This window comes from Anthonomus grandis, chromosome 12 (genome assembly GCF_022605725.1).
Source record: "Anthonomus grandis grandis chromosome 12, icAntGran1.3, whole genome shotgun sequence".
NCBI classification, from domain to species: domain Eukaryota; kingdom Metazoa; phylum Arthropoda; class Insecta; order Coleoptera; family Curculionidae; genus Anthonomus; species Anthonomus grandis.
The window spans coordinates 6,117,849-6,134,632 of NC_065557.1; the positions used below are offsets into that span (position 1 = coordinate 6,117,849).

Below are 16,784 nucleotides of genomic sequence, written 5' to 3' on the forward strand. Positions count from 1 at the left end.
GTTTTTTCTTTGTTTTAATTTTTCAGAAGCAAAACGTTATTATAAAAAGTCGTGTTTTTATAATAGGAATTTTAAGTTCACCATGTCCATAGCTCCACCGCCATTTCTTAGAGCCTTTACAAGGACCCTAATACTAAAATCTGTAAATGTCAACTGTCAATTTTTACACGCCCAGCCCTATCACAAATTGATATTTGACATCTGACAGGTCGCATAGAATATAATGTTCTATCCGCAACTAAGACTTTATTATCAAAACTCGAAATTTAATATTAGGCTTTTTGTCCTCACCATGATGTCATACTAATAGTTATTTTATCTAAAACCCCACTGCCATAGCTTTTAGGCCTTTGCAACGTGACCCTAATAGTAAAAATCACCTCTGAACCGTCAACTGTCAATTTTATTATGCCCAGCACTTTCAAAATTTGACAGTTGACATCTGAGAATTTACATAAGACATAACCTCATTTCTTTTATTGTTTACATGTTGTAAAAACGTGAATGTTTTAATATTTTTAATTTTAAAATAATTTAATATTGAAAATGGAATACAGTGTGGGTAGTCTGGCGGACCTGATTTCGGGTCAGAAGACTACGAATAAGCCGAAAGTGGTCCAAAAAAAGTTTGTCCCCATAAAAAAGGTGAAGACACAACCCCCTGATACCTCCTCAAAACCTGATGTCAAACAAAAGGCGAAAAAGACTATTAAAGGTGAGGCAAGCCCCACTGAAAGTAAATTCATAAAAAAGGTGGATAAACCTAAGCTTAAGACCAGCTTTAAGGCTAAAAACAAGCTTAAAGAGGGCGGTAAATTCAAAAAAAGTCCCAGCAACAAAACTGAAAAGTCAAACGGCCCCTCTCCAAAGAAGCCTAAAAACAAACGGAAATTGAACAATTCAGAAATAGATGTGGCGGACAGTGATACTGAAGAATCCTCCCCCAAAAAACCAAAACTTAGTGTAAATGAGCAAAATGCAGCTGGCAGAATAAAAAATAAGAAAAACAAAGAAATTAAGAACTCTAGTGAATATAAGGACCGAACCCTTTTTGTTGGTAACATACCCATTACAATAAAAAAGAAGCAAATTAAGGCACACTTTCAGAAATATGGGCCTATTGACACCATCAGGATCAGGGGTATTGCAGTGGCAGACCCTAACACTTCTAAAAAAATTGCCGCAATAAAGAAAGAATTTCACCCAGATAGGAAAACTGTGTATTGTTTTATAAGGTAATTTATAAATTTATGCTCATCATTAATATTTTATTATTGATAAAAATTATAGATTTAATAACCCAGAAGATGCCAAAAAGGCAGAAGCTGAAAATGGGGCTCTGTTTATGGAACACCATATTAGAGTAAACTGCTGTGAATCCAATGATAAACCTGATGAGTCAAAAGCAATTTTTGTCGGAAACATGCCTTTTAGTAAGTTTTTTTATGCCGAGAAATACTGACTTGTTTAAATTCAATTTTGTAGATGTAGAAGATGAGGAGTTATGGAACCTGTTTAAACCTTGTGGCCCGATTTCCCATATAAGGGTAGTTAGAGATGGTAGAACAGGGATGGGCAAGGGCTTTGGCTATGTTAATTTCCAAGATGGTGATGGGGCTCAAGTTGCTCTTGAAATGGGCACTGTAAAGCTCAGAGATAGAGAATTGAGAATATCCGCTTGCGATAATAACATGGCAAAAAAGCAGAAAACAGTAAGAAAATTGGACTTTAAATTGTGTGGTTTTATAAATTTGTTTTTAGGGTAAGAAACCCAGGCACAGGAATCAAAGACGCCCAAAAACTGAAGAAACTAATGTAGAGGGATCTGAAAAGAAACCTGAGTCCAAAGGGGCTTTTGGTGGAACTAAATTCACTGACAAAAAGAAGGTAATGGTGCAGGAGCACACACTTGTATGAGAATTAAATTATAATCATTACATTTGCAGAAGAGGAAATTCAGTAAAGCAACAAATCAAAAGAAGACCTTAGCGCAAAAGTTGACAGCCCCTGGCCCTAAGTCAGTAGATCAGTAAGAACTTAACTAATTAGACTTGATTATTAGAAATAAAATGCCATTTAAGTTAACTGCAATTTTGTTTCATTTTTTCTGGACAACTTTTGGGAACTGTTATACCTTTTTCTGGGCACATGTTACAGTTCACAGTCACTGATACTAATATCCTAGTACTATCAACCTATAAAATATATATTTGAAAGAAACTTGAGCTCAGCCATATTAAAATATTCGGCAGTTTATCTCAAACTGTTTAAGCTAAAATTCTAAGAATTAATTAAGGGTTTAACCAGTTAGAATTAGCAAAAAAAAAATCGCTCAACTGCCTGGAATAAAAGAAGAATTAATTAAAGACTTACTGTCTTCAATTAATATTATATATATACATAAAGGTCTGGAAACCAAACTCTAATAAAAAAGTAACTTATATAGGAGATTCAACTGCCTGCAATAAAAAATTGAAAATAGGCTGGAAAGACAAAAACAAGAATTATGTGAGTTCTTAGCTGCTAGAAATTAAAGAAATACTAAATTCACTCAGCTGTCTAAAACTGCTAAGATTTATGGATTAGAAATAACCAATTTACTGATGCTGGAATGCAGTTGTGGTTGGATGTTGATCCATTTAGATACATGACTTTGAATAATTTCAAATCTGTTATTTAAGCATTTAATGTACTACCTACTATACTAGTTACTAATTCACGAGTTTCATCTTGTTATTCCGTTACTGAATTTATTATATTATCTGTCGATATTTCAATGATTCTCTTATTATTAGGACTTGTGTGCTATTGGACAATAAATATTTGCATTTAAGATATGTTTGATTTAGCTCTATGTTAAATTCAGAAAACTTGCTCAGATGACAAAGTGTAGCACTCCGACTGCTTGTAAGCATCCATAATACGATTGAGTTTATCGACTTCTCAAAAGGTTAAATAAGTTGTTTCATTTGAGCTGCTCTGATTTTTAAGTTTATCAATAATCGCCCTTACTGTAATTAAAATAACCCCCTGAAAAACGAACAAAAAGACCAATAACCAGCGCAGTAATGATTTTGTACGGGATCGAAATTCGTATCTGGTATATCATTCACGGTCTCTTGTAGCTATAGAGAAGAACTGGTTAAATTCTAATGTTGCAGACGACACACTGAGTTCCTAAATTAAAATTTTTACGAGGAATAAGTTAGTCTTTAATGGCATAAAAATGGTTGGTTTAGGGTCTGGAGTTGAATAGAAGAAATGTTCCGGATTAACATTAGTAGAATGAATATTTCGGCTTAATATTCAAGGCAATGGACGAAGACTTATTGGTTATTTATTTATTTATGATTCTCTCTACAAACACTGAGCAGACAGTAATTACATGTAAAGGCAGCAACAAAAATTAAATTAAAACCTTAAAATACTACAAAATAGAAGGAAAAACAAAATTAAAATAAACAAAAAAATATATAACATGGTTTGTTATAAACAAATATATAGGATACCACTGTATCTATAAATCTATATTATACCTACATATATCTGTTTTTAAGGGTCAGCCTTAGATCTGCAGAAGACATATTAAATAAATCCACATGAACTTGATCAAGGAACTGGTTCGTAATTGCCATCACATTATTCATTGGAGACACACTATCAGAAATAACACAAAATAAATTGTGTGGATTCCAAATCCTTAAATTGACTTTTGGTACATTTATTTTCATGAAGTTTATAAGATCACAGTTACAATATTTAATGTTATTTATAATAAAGAACAAATATATCACCGCTTGTTGCTTTCTCCTATCCAAAAGAGATTCCATCATAAAAGTCTTAAACACACTCGTATATGAGATCATATAAGGATATTCATTGTGCTTTCTAACATAGAGATACCTGGCAAATCTTTTTTGAACTTTTTCAATTTGATCAATATGTGTTATTGTCATAGGCATCCAGATATGTGACGCATATTCCAGGTGCGGTCTCACCAAGGCATTATATATTATTATTATAGTTGGTATTTCAAAATTCTTGCTGTTTCTAATTATAAAACCCAAAGATTTAAGAGCCTTTTGTATAATGTACATGAAATGATTATTAAACTTGAAATTCGATTTAAAAACAACATCCAAATCTCTGGTTTCAATGGAACAGTTTAATTTAATGCCACTAATATGATAGTTATACTCTACTGGACTAATTTTTCTTGTATATGATACTACAGAACATTAGTAGGTTTTGAATCAGTTACTAATACTCTCAATATCCAACTGGAGGCTGTCGCAGTCTTCACGTGATGTAACAGTCTTAAAGAATTTGAAATCATCCGCGAACAATAGGCCAGCCGAGCAGGAGAGGCAGTCGGGTAATGAGTGAATAAAGCTTATAAAAAAAAAAGGCCCTAGATTGCTACCCTGGGGCACTCCCGAGGTGGGGACAAAGCTCTCAGACACACATCCTCCCACTCTCACCAGCTGTACCCTGTCCGACATATAAGATCGCAAAAAACAATAGGCATCCTCAGATATGCCTAATTTAACCAATTGATTCAGCAGCAGATCATGTTTAACCTTATCGAATGCCTTCTCACAGTCTGTATAAATAACATCTAATTGGTTCCTATTTAATATGGCTTCAGCTATATGTTCTGAAAGTACTGTAAGATTTGTTACTGTGGACTTATCTGTTATCTGTTTTAGAAATTCACACATTTGATTGAACAATATATTATCTCAAAGACTTTTGCAATGACATTAATCAAGCTAATAGGCCGATAGTTCCTGATATCTCCTCTGTCACCACTCTTGTATATAGGGGTTATTACAGAATACTTCAAAGCATTAGGAAACTCGCTGGTTTTTATAGATAAATTAAAAATATATGCCAGAGGTTTTACCAGGAACTCCGCCAACCCTTTATAAATATATGCGAGGATATTATCAACCCCTGTAGACTTTTTTGGCTTTAGTTTTTTAATATTATTCAGTACGTCTTTTTCCGTTATCTCCAAAAATTCAAACATCTGCCCCACCAAGTATGAAACCCTTTTACTGTCATTCCCTCGTAATTCAAAGACTGATTTACAATATATTGTGCAAAGGCATTCGCGATGTCATCAGGACTACTACATATTTGGCCATCCAGACTCATCCTTCCCGGCAGACCTCCCTGTCTTGTTTTGGTGCCAAAAGGAACTATAAGGATCAATATTTATGTTATTTTCTAGAGTTTTTTTGTATTCATAATATTCTCGATTTATTTGTGTCTTAATACTTTTTCTCAAATCACAATACTGAGCTTTTACATGAAAATTAAGATGATTTTTTGTAAATAATTTGTGTAATTTATTTTTATTTCTAATTTTGCGCACCAGATCCATGGAGTACACAGGAAATCGAGGTTTGGAAATTGCACTTTTTTTAAGCTGTTTAGGAAAAGTTTTGTCCATACAGTCATACATTATATTATAAAATGACTTTCATTTACATTCTTTTTCTGCATGCTAGACCAATCATACTCCTTGACTAGATTATAAAGAAAAGAAAAATTACCTTTGGAAAAGTCATATAGAAACTGTCTAGATATAGAAGGCTTATTACTGTCTTCTTTTATGGGTATTTCAAATGACAATGCAGGGTGGTACTGGTCTTCTGTCACCAAGGGCTGTTTAGAGTGACCAAGATTATAAAGTTTTATCATCTTTGACCCTAAATTAACTTTTGGGTCTCATTTTAATGATATAGTCAATACTTCGTATCATTTGATTCTTCATTAGTAATAGTTCTTTTTTCTTCACAAGTGCGATCCTTTCTCAAATATGCATCGATTCCAATCTCCATAGTATGTGTTCCATATTGGTAATTTGGCGAATCAGTAAAACCCCATTAAATAAAAATGTCTCCCTATTTATGAAAAAACAAATGGGTCTTCAATTTAATTTTTAAGTTCATTTATTTAAGATAGGATACCCTTAAAAAAAGGAACTATTAAATCTATTACATTTAAAAATTTAACTGATTGGGCCTTTTTAATGTTAATAGGCAGTTTTCAAACAATTTCTGTTCCTTGTAAAATAATTATGAATCTCATTTCAAAGGGTGACAAAATCATTGTTAAAACGTAGATCTACTACTGTAATTAATTTCAAACATATAACCCTTATATGGGTGTATACCTATTGAAGCTCAGCACTATTCTTAACTTTCTGTTAAGCAGCATAAATGAGGTTGAATTATACTTTTAAATAATGTAAGTCAAGCAGACAATGTGAAAAATTTTAGTTTTATTGTCAAAGTAAAGTTTTTGCCTATTTTTTTTAAAATAATTTTAAAATGTGCTTTTAAATTTATTATACCGTCAATTTCAAAGCCAAGATACTTTATATGTGCAACTCATTCGATTCTCTTGCCATCACTCTCCATTTTACCTGGTTTTAATGTCTAACTTCACCAAGCTTAGGTTTTGTACAACATAGCTTTTGTTGTTTCTACTTTTAATTTTTAATTGTTCGTTAATTTTTATGAATTCAAATCTTAGACTCAATTGTCTAACTTTCGTTATTCCTGCAAGTAAGTTAAGAAACTTTATTCTTGTAATTTGTGACCTTATTAACAAATGGGATTATAATGGCATAAAAACCGTTGGTTTATGGTCCGGAGTTGAATAGAGAAATGTTCCATGATAATATTGGTAAAATAAAGGCTGCCTGAAATTAGGTACTTACATACTCAATATGTTATTAGCTCTAAATTGGTAAAAAAAATTGTAGTCAACAAAGCAATTCGTACCTTTGGATTTTTCATTGACATAATAGTTCAGGTTTATCACCTTTTTACTATGAAATTCTTTATTGCTCATAAGTGTGCTCTTAAAATACATCAATTTTAATCTCCATTCTCTTAAGTGTCATATGGATGCGCTCCATGTTGATACTTTGGCGAATCAGTGCACAAAATAGTTCTCGCCAAAGTTAAAATTTCTCCCTAGTTAAGGAGGAACAAACGAGTATTCAATGACCGCAAAAACTTAACTAAACAACTCGGAAGTTGTAAATAAAACCCCATGTCAGTTAACAATTTTATTTAATTTCTCCTGAACAACTTTCGGGAACCGTTGCATATTTTTCCGGGCACACTTCACACAATAAGTCCCGTCATAAAAAATGCTGCAATTTGTATCTTTACAAACCATAATGTTACAGGAGACACAATGAGCCCCTAAAATTAAAATTTCTCCCTGTTTGGGTGGAGCAAATGGGTCTTCAATGACATAAGCGTCTTCTTTAAGCAAAAAACATTTATGGAAAGGTGGGTCCTTTCCAAAATATTCATACTTTTCTCTCAGCTTACACAGGGCACATTCAAAGTACTGTAGTTCACAATAGTCTTTTTTGACTGTAATTTGTTCTTCTGATTTTGTAGAGGGGTCTTTCTTGATGTCTGATGTGCCTGGAACAGCTGGTGCCTCCATGGATCCTGAAAAAAGTGATACTTAAGGCATTAAATAAAACAACATTAAAACAAATCAAACAATTTAATAATAAAATAACAACAAAATTTATAAAGTTGTGTGCTGTACATTCAATTTTTCTTTAGGTAACTCTATGGGCCACCAATCAGGTTTCACCACAGTCGCTTCTCCATCTCCAATAGGGATATTTTTTTGCTCTAAAGCTTGACTAACCCTAAGCAAGCCTAACCCCACATCTCCATCAATCCCTCTTAATTTCCCCAGTCTTTTCTGATCCAGGAAAATATTGTTTTCTTCAGGTAAATTTGAGGGAATTTTCGCAAAAAATAGGGGCATAAGCCGTTTACGTATCACACCAGTATGATAGGTTCTGGCAGTCAGTTCTTGCCCAATGTAGCATCCTTTATGAAAACTGACCCCATGTAAATAATCACAGTTGCATTCCAAGGGAAAAGCGTTGCCCATAGGCAAGTCTTCAGTGCCTTCACCAATTCCTAAACTATATCTAAGTTTTTTATAATTATTTGAGATGCTACAGGGTATGGATTGATTTAATAATGTTTCTGTAAGGGAACCTTTGGGGGAAAGCACTCTAAAACCTAGTTGAAGCACCCTGGGGTCCTTGAATACATACATATCATCAACCATCTTAAATTCTAATGAGTTTACTGGCATTAAGTCTTTATCGTATTCTTTAAGGACACTGAAATCTTTAACTTTCTTTTGACCAACTATGTCACCATTATACAAAACAAACACTTTATAACTATCCATAGTTGATATATCCACTTTTCTTTTTACTTTAAACATGCTTAGGTGCCTCGCCAAAGCACTGCTTGCACCAGAATCACATTCGAGCATATAACTGTCTTTCTCTTCCGTTTTATAGATGATTGTGTCATATAAGACCCGTCCCTTGTTGTTAAGGAACATGGCAAACATACTTCCGACCCCCTCACTAATATGGTGAATGTCATTGGTTATAAGGCCCTGTAAGAATTCTGATACGTCCGGCCCTTTGGCCTGGATAAGGGAACGCTCCTTTAAATGTTGAAGGGCGTTAAGGGAAAGGGCCGAAGATGAAAAAAAGCGGTTTATCTGTGAGTAGTACATGTTTGGGGCCTAGAAAGTTTGTTATGTTGGGACTGCTTAATAATTGTGGTATATGAGGATTATTACCTGCTCTTTTTGTAGTTGGGGTATTGTTTTTGATGGTAAAGTGTTTATTTTTTTATTTATAAATAAATATTATAAAATAGGAACTAATAAAATTTGTTGTTTACATTCTGTGTTTTGACAACTGAATGACACTGACAGCAGATAATTTTAGGGTTAGAAGCACTCTTTGCTTAGGCAGGCTCGGGTACGATATCGATAAAAAAGGTTTGGATAGTCGGTACTTCTAGTTCTTCTTTGGTATTGATTGGTATCTAAAACTATTGGGTCAGTAAACTAATAAAATTAGTGTCAATAAATAGCATTTTTTATTAGTTCTAAGTTGAGATGTAGGCGAATATTTAGAAATATCCATAATTAAGCAAATATCCATGTTTAAGTTATTATGTATCGACATAAAAGTATCGCTACTTTACTATCTATCACTCCCCAATTGACAGTTGACACTTTGAGGTTAGCTTTCTTCTCGACAGTGTTTGTCAAGTAGCGTCAGTTCTTATTTAGTTACCAACTGGTCTTTGGGTCTTTTTTGTGGTTTTTAAATACTCTGCCTAAATCAGCATTTCAACTATCAATTTATATCTGATTGCCTTCTATTATCGGAATTAAACAATCGTCATCGTGAACTTCGAAATTCGTACGTATACAACAACATCGTAAGTGTCCCCCAAAATGGCCGGAAAAGCGAAAAAAGCAACTTTCGAGGATTTATCGAACGTAGAGTTCGAAACCAGCGAGGATGTGGAAGTTATCGAGAAGTTCTCCGGTATGAACCTCAAAGAGGAACTAACCAGGGGAATCTATGCTTATGGTAAGTCTGTCAGCCATTTTAGTAGAAAGGCTTGAACATGTGGGTCACCTTGTTACAGTTAACTTAATAATAAAGCAGATTTGTTTATTTTACTCTGTAAGGTACACACTTGGTTTCCCCCCAAGTAGTACAATAAAAAAAACTTATACTTAAATATTAAATTCCTCTCTACATGCAACTTCCTTTAAATGATCAGACATTTCTCTATTAAATAAGGAGATTTTTTTTTATTATTTATATGATGCATTGTACAAGTTGCATACATGTTTAAGTCTAAATAAAAATCAAATATTGCTTCGAGCAAAACACTTTGATTCTGATTCAACTTCGATTCTGTAGATCACAACATTCTATCAAATAGTTTTAGTGCATGGTATGGCATCAAGTAAGATAGTGGGCCTATTTTACCAGATCAAATACTGACAGTGATAGGAATGTATAGATTAGATACTGTGATATTTGTATAGGATAATAGAGATCCCTTTTCTGATTGTAATCTAAAATATTTATAATACACCCAACAAAAATAGTTTGGTACCTTCTTCCTCAATTACAATAAACTAGCGTCGGATTTTGACGGCCACCCAATTTTGTTGTTTATTATGGACCTACAGTTTAATGTGTGTTCTGAACCACAAGTGCTTTGTTTTTATAATGCCAGTCCGTTTCTTTCTACAAGTTTCCCGTAGATCCTCCACTTCATACCGATCATTGGGAAGCACCTTGAACCTTGGGAGTAACTTCTTGCTTCCACCTGTAGCTGTTAGAGCATTATTGATTCGCACGAGCTGACCTTCTTCATACTTTGTCGCTTCGGCACGTTTCTTATCAAAACGTTCCTTCTGACGTCTCTGATCCTCAGAAATACGTCCTGATATCGTCTGGCGTAGTGCATGAATATCTACCCGACTTAAATCGGCATGTACTTTGTTAAGGATATAAGACTCAGATATATGCCGATGCTTAAATTCTGCCAATGCCTCAAGTAGCGACACCCCAGTACTCTTAGTGACAGTACAATTAATCGCACACTGAATCGGCTTCACATGCTCGTCCCAACGATCTTCTGGATTTCCCGCTGCCGTTACAGCGAGGGCATTAAGTATGGTCCGATTGTACCGTTCACACTGACCGTTTGACCGCGGAGTGGCTACTGCGTTTAACGTATGCTTCACACCGTAATTGTCACAAAATTATTTAAATGTGCGCGAAGTAAAAGCAGTACCCCGATCACTTATAATCCTCGTTGGAGACCCGAATATGTACATATAGTTCAAAAGGGTTTTCATCACATAACGCGCTCGAGTGTCTTTCACTGCTTCTACTATCACAAACTTTGTGAAAGCGTCCACGATAACCAATATATAAGCATTACCTCGGCGACTTTTCACGAAGGGCCCGACTATATGAAGAGTATGAAATGGTATATCTATCTTTGAACCTGAGACCACACGATCGCATCGTGAACACCTTGTCCATGGTGCTACCGAGGTCGGCAGTTTGGTACTTGAAAAGTCCAATTTTACCTACATACAAAAAAAAATTGTGTTTGTTGAGAAGTAAACTTAAATCTGTTTTGTATAAATACCTATTGAATAAAGCATTTTATAGAATGAATGAGTTTTATGATGATCAGGATAAGACAGGTCTTCAATAAACAATAATCTTTAAGTAAATTTAATAAGCACTCAAGTGCAAAATTATTATAATTCAAAAGAAGAAACAGATGCATGGTTGCTCTAGTGTATTTAAAAGCATTTCAACATAATTGCAAAAAGTATTATGTACACCACTACTTTTCCGTTAAATAAAAACAATTTTTTAATCCCTATTCATTTTAAGGCAAATTTGATCGCTTGGCTTTCTTTCATCCAGCATGTGATATGGCATGGTCAAATTATTAGTAAAAAAAAAAATTAAATGTATTTATTTTATAAACATATGTACATTATTTTACTTTTACAGTATAACAACTCTAATTATAGAAATCTAGCAGGACTTTAATACTAAATAGTTTAAAAAAATTTCATACAAGGTTGTCTAAATTTGGGTCTAAGGATGACAATTTTTACTAACACTCTGTAGCTCAAAAGTTAAGGAGTTTAGGACATAGCTTTATTTAAACTTTTTTTCTAAAAGTCACCTAAGGATCAACACCTTTAAGGATCACCATCTTATTTTGTAACACCCTGTAAAACTACTTATTCTACAGAATTTGACACCCATGGTTTATTTCAGGATTTGAGAAACCCTCTGCAATCCAGCAAAGGGCCATCAAACCGATCATGAAAGGCCGAGATGTGATTGCCCAAGCACAGTCCGGTACAGGAAAAACCGCCACATTTTCAATTTCGATTTTACAAAGTCTCGACTTGACCCTCAGAGAGACTCAAGTGCTTTGCCTCTCGCCGACAAGAGAATTGGCAGTGCAAATCCAAAAGGTCATTCTGGCCCTGGGTGATTTCATGAATGTCCAATGTCACGCTTGTATCGGAGGCACCAATTTGGGAGAGGATATCAGGAAGTTGGATTATGGACAGCATGTGGTCAGTGGGACACCAGGAAGGGTTTATGGTAAGTGGACTTTTTTGGAGTGTTTTTTTTTTTACAGTAGTCAGGGTTTTTACTTCTACATAGATATGATACGTCGTCGAGCCCTCCGTACACGAGCAGTCAAAATGTTAGTCCTTGACGAGGCCGACGAAATGTTAAACAAAGGATTCAAAGAGCAAATCTACGACGTCTACAGATTCCTTCCGCCTTCTACACAAGTCGTCTTAATATCAGCCACACTGCCACATGAAATCCTTGAAATCACTTCGAAATTCATGACAGATCCCATTCGTATCTTGGTAAAACGTGATGAATTGACTCTGGAAGGCATCAAACAGTTCTTTGTCGCCGTCGAAAGGGAGGAATGGAAGTTTGATACTCTGTGCGACTTGTATGATACCCTGACCATCACGCAAGCAGTCATTTTCTGTAATACCAAGAGGAAGGTCGACTGGTTAACTGAGAAAATGAGGGAGAGCAACTTTACCGTGAGCGCTATGCACGGAGACATGCCTCAGAAGGAGAGAGACAACATTATGAAGGAGTTTAGGAGCGGACAGAGTAGGGTGCTGATTACCACCGATGTCTGGGCTAGAGGTAGGTTTATTTTAAATTATGTATGTTTCAGGAATGTATAGAGCAATAAAAATGTTTCAAATTTGGATACTAATAATATTTTTTTTAAAGGTATCGATGTCCAGCAAGTCAGTTTGGTGATAAACTACGATTTGCCCAACAATCGTGAATTGTACATCCACAGGATCGGTAGGTCGGGACGTTTCGGACGTAAGGGTGTCGCCATCAATTTCGTGAAATCGGACGATATCAGGATCTTGAGGGATATCGAACAGTACTATTCGACGCAAATCGACGAGATGCCCATGAACGTAGCCGATCTTATTTAATTTTTCTGACTTTGTAAATTTAGTTATAAGAGAGTTGTTTATTATTTAGGTTACATATTTATCATTACTGATATTTGTAATGTAAACTGTATGAAATAATACAATATTTATTAAGACAAGAGATATAAACGATTTGTAATAAATTGCTTTAATTTTTTTTGGTTGTTTTTTTTATAACCTAACTGTATTTTACTGAGTGTGGCAAATACAGATTGTTGTACAAAAGTTTAAACTACAATTCGGTGAGGTGCAAGACAAAAAAGTCATTTTATGAAAAGAAATGAATGCCAACGTAATGAGCCATCCCAACTAGCATTTTTGGCAACAGCTACGCCCAAGTAACATTTTCTCAAGCAGTTGGTTTTTAAAGTTGCCTTTTAGCCGCACCAAGGTTCTGCAATAGTCATTGGCTTGCTTGATGGAACTATTTAGGTTAAATGTTGTGCTAATAGGAACTAGGAACCTTACGTAAATTAAAAATCTAATTAGTTCTAGTCAAGTGTCAACAATAACGTTGTTATGGGCATAAACGAGGGCTTGATGGTTTTAAGATAATAAGGTTTTGGAGAGGTTACATTTCAGCATTAGTTTGGCAATCAAAATTCCAATATAGAACGATTTTAGCATTAAAATTACCTATTCAGAACCATATGGTCTTGAATCAATTGCCTAACTATTTGGCACTTTATACGGCCTATTCCGGAAAATATAGCATTTTTTAACACTTAAAGGACTTGCTAAAAGTCATATGGATAATAAGATAACTTTATGGGATAAGGTTTAACCAACTAGTCACAATAAAACACAGTTTGCGGACGGTCGCGACTATTAAATCCTACGTCATTTATTGTTAGAATACAGGGATGTCTTGACAAAATTGTAAGAAGTGAATTTAAAAAAAAAAGTGAAGCGAAATTTCTAACGAATTACAACTGGTCAGGTAAATATGCCAAATAAAACATTGACAATTTTGGTAGATTATAAAGTAAAAAAAAATTTGGTTTGCAATAGATACACCGGAAGAATAAGATAATTCTCATAATTTAACTGATGGCGGTCTTGGCATTGAACCTGATCCTCTATCGCTTTGCCTATCTTTATTATATGAACTAAAATGAACTTACCTTTTTATGTACCTAAATACAGTCCTGTATGCAATTTGAATAATAAAAAAACACGCTTTTATTTTCGCAGTAACTGGAACCACCAAAACCAAACGCAAACTGAATTGCAATAAAGAAGACTCAAGAAATCCCGCGTACTAATAAATAATGCCAATAGATCCTACTAAATGCCTAAAAGCCATTTATTGAAATTCGCCCAGACTTTGCCAGCTAATTGGTTATTAAAAGTGGCCTATAAGTCCTGGAAGATGCTAGTTAGCCCTGTTTTAGCTTTTTTTTAAACCCACTGGCATTTTTTTAAGTCTTTTGTCCTACGACATAGCTTTTGATACTTACTTAAGTTATTATAGCAGCCTAAAAGTATACCCTGCTAGGGGTCCATTTTGAAGAAAAAATGTAATTCTTCCATTTTTATAAGCTATTCAAATACAGGCAAAAATAATGTAATATGTAAACAATTTAGATAATATATAAAGACACTGGAGCATTTAAGTACATATTATCACTAAAGCATCTCAGAAATAAAAATATATTAATTTTTTTATTGGCATTGAATAATGTTTAATTTGTAAGATATCAAAGGCGCGCGTGTTTTACAGTTAAATTACACCCAACTTTTTCAAGAAACTGGTGTGCGCAATGAAAATCGGTCATCTATTCCAGTATAATATATTTTTTTCTAAAATAAAGTCATACATACTGAAAATGTCGCCATTGCTTTTTATTTTGGCGTTGTCTTATAGGGTAAAAATAAGACACTGATACAAAGCTGTATCATATTTAAAACTAAAAGGTCAGATTTTTATACTTTGGTATCTCTGAAATACCATATTTAAAACTAAATGGCAAAATTTTAACACTTTAATATGTATCTGAAATGCCAAAAGCCGGCGAACAGGCCAAACTATATAACCACCTAAAAGTCTAAAAGGACTTTGCTAAAGGGTTGTAAACAGGTAGGCGTAAAAGCTTTCAGGTTCTACACAGGTTACTTTTAGGCATCTTCGGGTTCAATAAAGGTTATTTTTATTAGCTATATAGGTTCTGTGATATGCGATCTGCTTTCAAATTGGCCAGGGCCTATTGGCAACGACAACCTCTTTAGGGCTGGGCCTTTTTTTACTATAGGAGGTTATGCGGGCTAATAAATAACGTTGTTTGTACTTAATGGCATAATCAATAATTTTTCCTAAACAGGTTCTAGGAGTTATTTATAACCTTTTTAGAATCTAAATTGTTACTTGGGCGTAATCGCGACTATAAAGAATACTTTAAAGTTGTGGTTACTAGTCGCGGGAACCGTTTAGGCACCGTTCTGTTACCACTTTTTTACCAAAATTGGGAATGATTTTGCTGTAGCAAATAACTAATTCTATCGTCCTGGGAACTTCTTTTTAACGTCCCATAGTGGTTTTTGGGGATGTCATAAAGTAGTAATAGTGCAGTGCTAGTTACTGAGACAATATTATGCAAACATTTTGATTCTCTTTCTTTGTCAACACAAATAATTTTATATGTCCGTCTTTATTTTAAGTGATGGCGTTGTATCGGGGTTAATCTACTTCATATTGTATTTAATATAGCTGATATTATCGCTTACCGGAGTGGAAAAATGTAAACGAAGCAAATTTTACTGTTAAACATAGGCAATATAGGACGAAAATAAATAACGCCTCATTAAAATAATGACTTTTAACAAAAAAATATACCAAGTCTAAATATTTAAATTTAATTTTTTAAAGAAGGTAGATAATTTTTTCACTCCTCTTTACTCCTTTGAATATAAGAAGTCTATAATTTAATAAAAATTGCATAAAATGTAAAAGTATTCCGATTTTAGCAAATTCATAAAATCGGGCTATACCTTTTCACAAAATGGAGTCAAATAATTTAAAAAAATATGGCGAATTGTTGTTAGAGTTACCAAGAAGTTTCTGTTGTTACTTCAAAGTAAAAATGACTACTAAATTATTTAAAAAAAAAGCTACTATAAAGTAATAGCCAAAGTGGTAAATATTACTTTAAAGAAGAAATAAGGGTAACTATTTCGGTCTTGTTACTGATAATATTACTTCAAGGTGTATTACTGCGTGGTAATATTTCGATGTTCCTATGTAGTTGCAAGAACTTGAAATTTAACTTTGTAATCGCGCTTACTTAAAAGTTCTCATTTAATCGTCCCACCGACCAATATTTTCTACTTTATAGTAACGACGTTGTAAAGGTAATTAGGTCAGGTCGCTAAGCAGTATCAGCTACCATCAGAGTTACCGCAAAGTAATAATTACTATATAGTCAAGTATTAAGTTAATATTGCGTATTTCTTACTACTATTTTTTACTTGGCAGTTATTTAAACTTATAAGATATTTTTTTGATACCAGTTACCGATTTATTACTTGAATAAAGTAATATAGTCAAACAATGTTGTAGCCGTAACTAAAATTGCTAGTTGCATGGGATATGAATTGCGTATACTTGCAAAATTCAGGTAATGCTTCAACTAGTATTAAAATTGTAAATCCTTTAGCTTGAAGTATTAAGCAAAGGCTCAAGAAATAAAAATCTATCGATTGCTTACAAGTGGAAGCATTTACTTATTTAAAAGCGATGTTGCTGTTAAGTAGCATCATTTACGTAAAAACACTGATGCGATCGAAGCTAATCAATTTATCATTAAGTACCTCAACAGGCTATATAACTAATTAACCCAATTAAATAACTAGTCATTTTATTC

General features: G+C 33.9%; 3 protein-coding genes across 3 annotated transcripts; 2 read left to right on the forward strand and 1 right to left on the reverse strand.

The window, feature by feature from the left end:
• Nucleotides 1-461: 461 nt before the first annotated feature.
• On the forward strand, nt 462-2,085 carry LOC126742944 (RNA-binding protein 34). Its single transcript, XM_050449832.1, has 5 exons — nt 462-1,235; nt 1,291-1,433; nt 1,486-1,712; nt 1,762-1,887; nt 1,947-2,085. Exons 1-5 carry the CDS (start codon nt 547-549, stop codon nt 2,031-2,033), a joined length of 1,272 nt encoding a protein of 423 aa, XP_050305789.1. The 5' UTR covers nt 462-546; the 3' UTR covers nt 2,034-2,085.
• Nucleotides 2,086-7,523: 5,438 nt separating this feature from the next.
• LOC126743107 (putative transferase CAF17 homolog, mitochondrial) lies at nt 7,524-8,809 on the reverse strand. The gene is made up of 2 exons (XM_050450069.1): nt 8,659-8,809; nt 7,524-8,601 (listed from the first exon to the last, which is right to left on the reverse strand). The coding sequence occupies exon 2, from the start codon at nt 8,590-8,592 to the stop codon at nt 7,567-7,569; it is 1,026 nt and encodes a 341-aa protein (XP_050306026.1). The 5' UTR covers nt 8,593-8,601; nt 8,659-8,809; the 3' UTR covers nt 7,524-7,566.
• A 298-nt stretch (nt 8,810-9,107) lies between these two features.
• Nucleotides 9,108-13,081, forward strand: LOC126743106 (eukaryotic initiation factor 4A-III). The gene is made up of 4 exons (XM_050450068.1): nt 9,108-9,466; nt 11,705-12,040; nt 12,104-12,616; nt 12,707-13,081. Exons 1-4 carry the CDS (start codon nt 9,328-9,330, stop codon nt 12,922-12,924), a joined length of 1,206 nt encoding a protein of 401 aa, XP_050306025.1. The 5' UTR covers nt 9,108-9,327; the 3' UTR covers nt 12,925-13,081.
• The last annotated feature ends 3,703 nt before the right edge of the window (nt 13,082-16,784 follow it).

What these genes read in the sequence shown, in the direction of transcription:
- LOC126742944 (XM_050449832.1), top strand. Translation starts at nt 547, where the DNA reads ATGGAATACAGTGTGGGTAGTCTGGCGGACCTGATTTCGGGTCAGAAG. An exon ending in ACTGTGTATTGTTTTATAAG is followed by an intron (nt 1,236 to 1,290) that starts GTAATTTATAAA and finishes TAAAAATTATAG; the next exon opens with ATTTAATAACCCAGAAGATG. An exon ending in AATTCACTGACAAAAAGAAG is followed by an intron (nt 1,888 to 1,946) that starts GTAATGGTGCAG and finishes TTACATTTGCAG; the next exon opens with AAGAGGAAATTCAGTAAAGC.
- LOC126743107 (XM_050450069.1), bottom strand. Translation starts at nt 8,592, where the DNA reads ATGTACTACTCACAGATAAACCGCTTTTTTTCATCTTCGGCCCTTTCC.
- LOC126743106 (XM_050450068.1), top strand. Translation starts at nt 9,328, where the DNA reads ATGGCCGGAAAAGCGAAAAAAGCAACTTTCGAGGATTTATCGAACGTA. An exon ending in CAGGGGAATCTATGCTTATG is followed by an intron (nt 9,467 to 11,704) that starts GTAAGTCTGTCA and finishes GGTTTATTTCAG; the next exon opens with GATTTGAGAAACCCTCTGCA. An exon ending in GACACCAGGAAGGGTTTATG is followed by an intron (nt 12,041 to 12,103) that starts GTAAGTGGACTT and finishes ACTTCTACATAG; the next exon opens with ATATGATACGTCGTCGAGCC.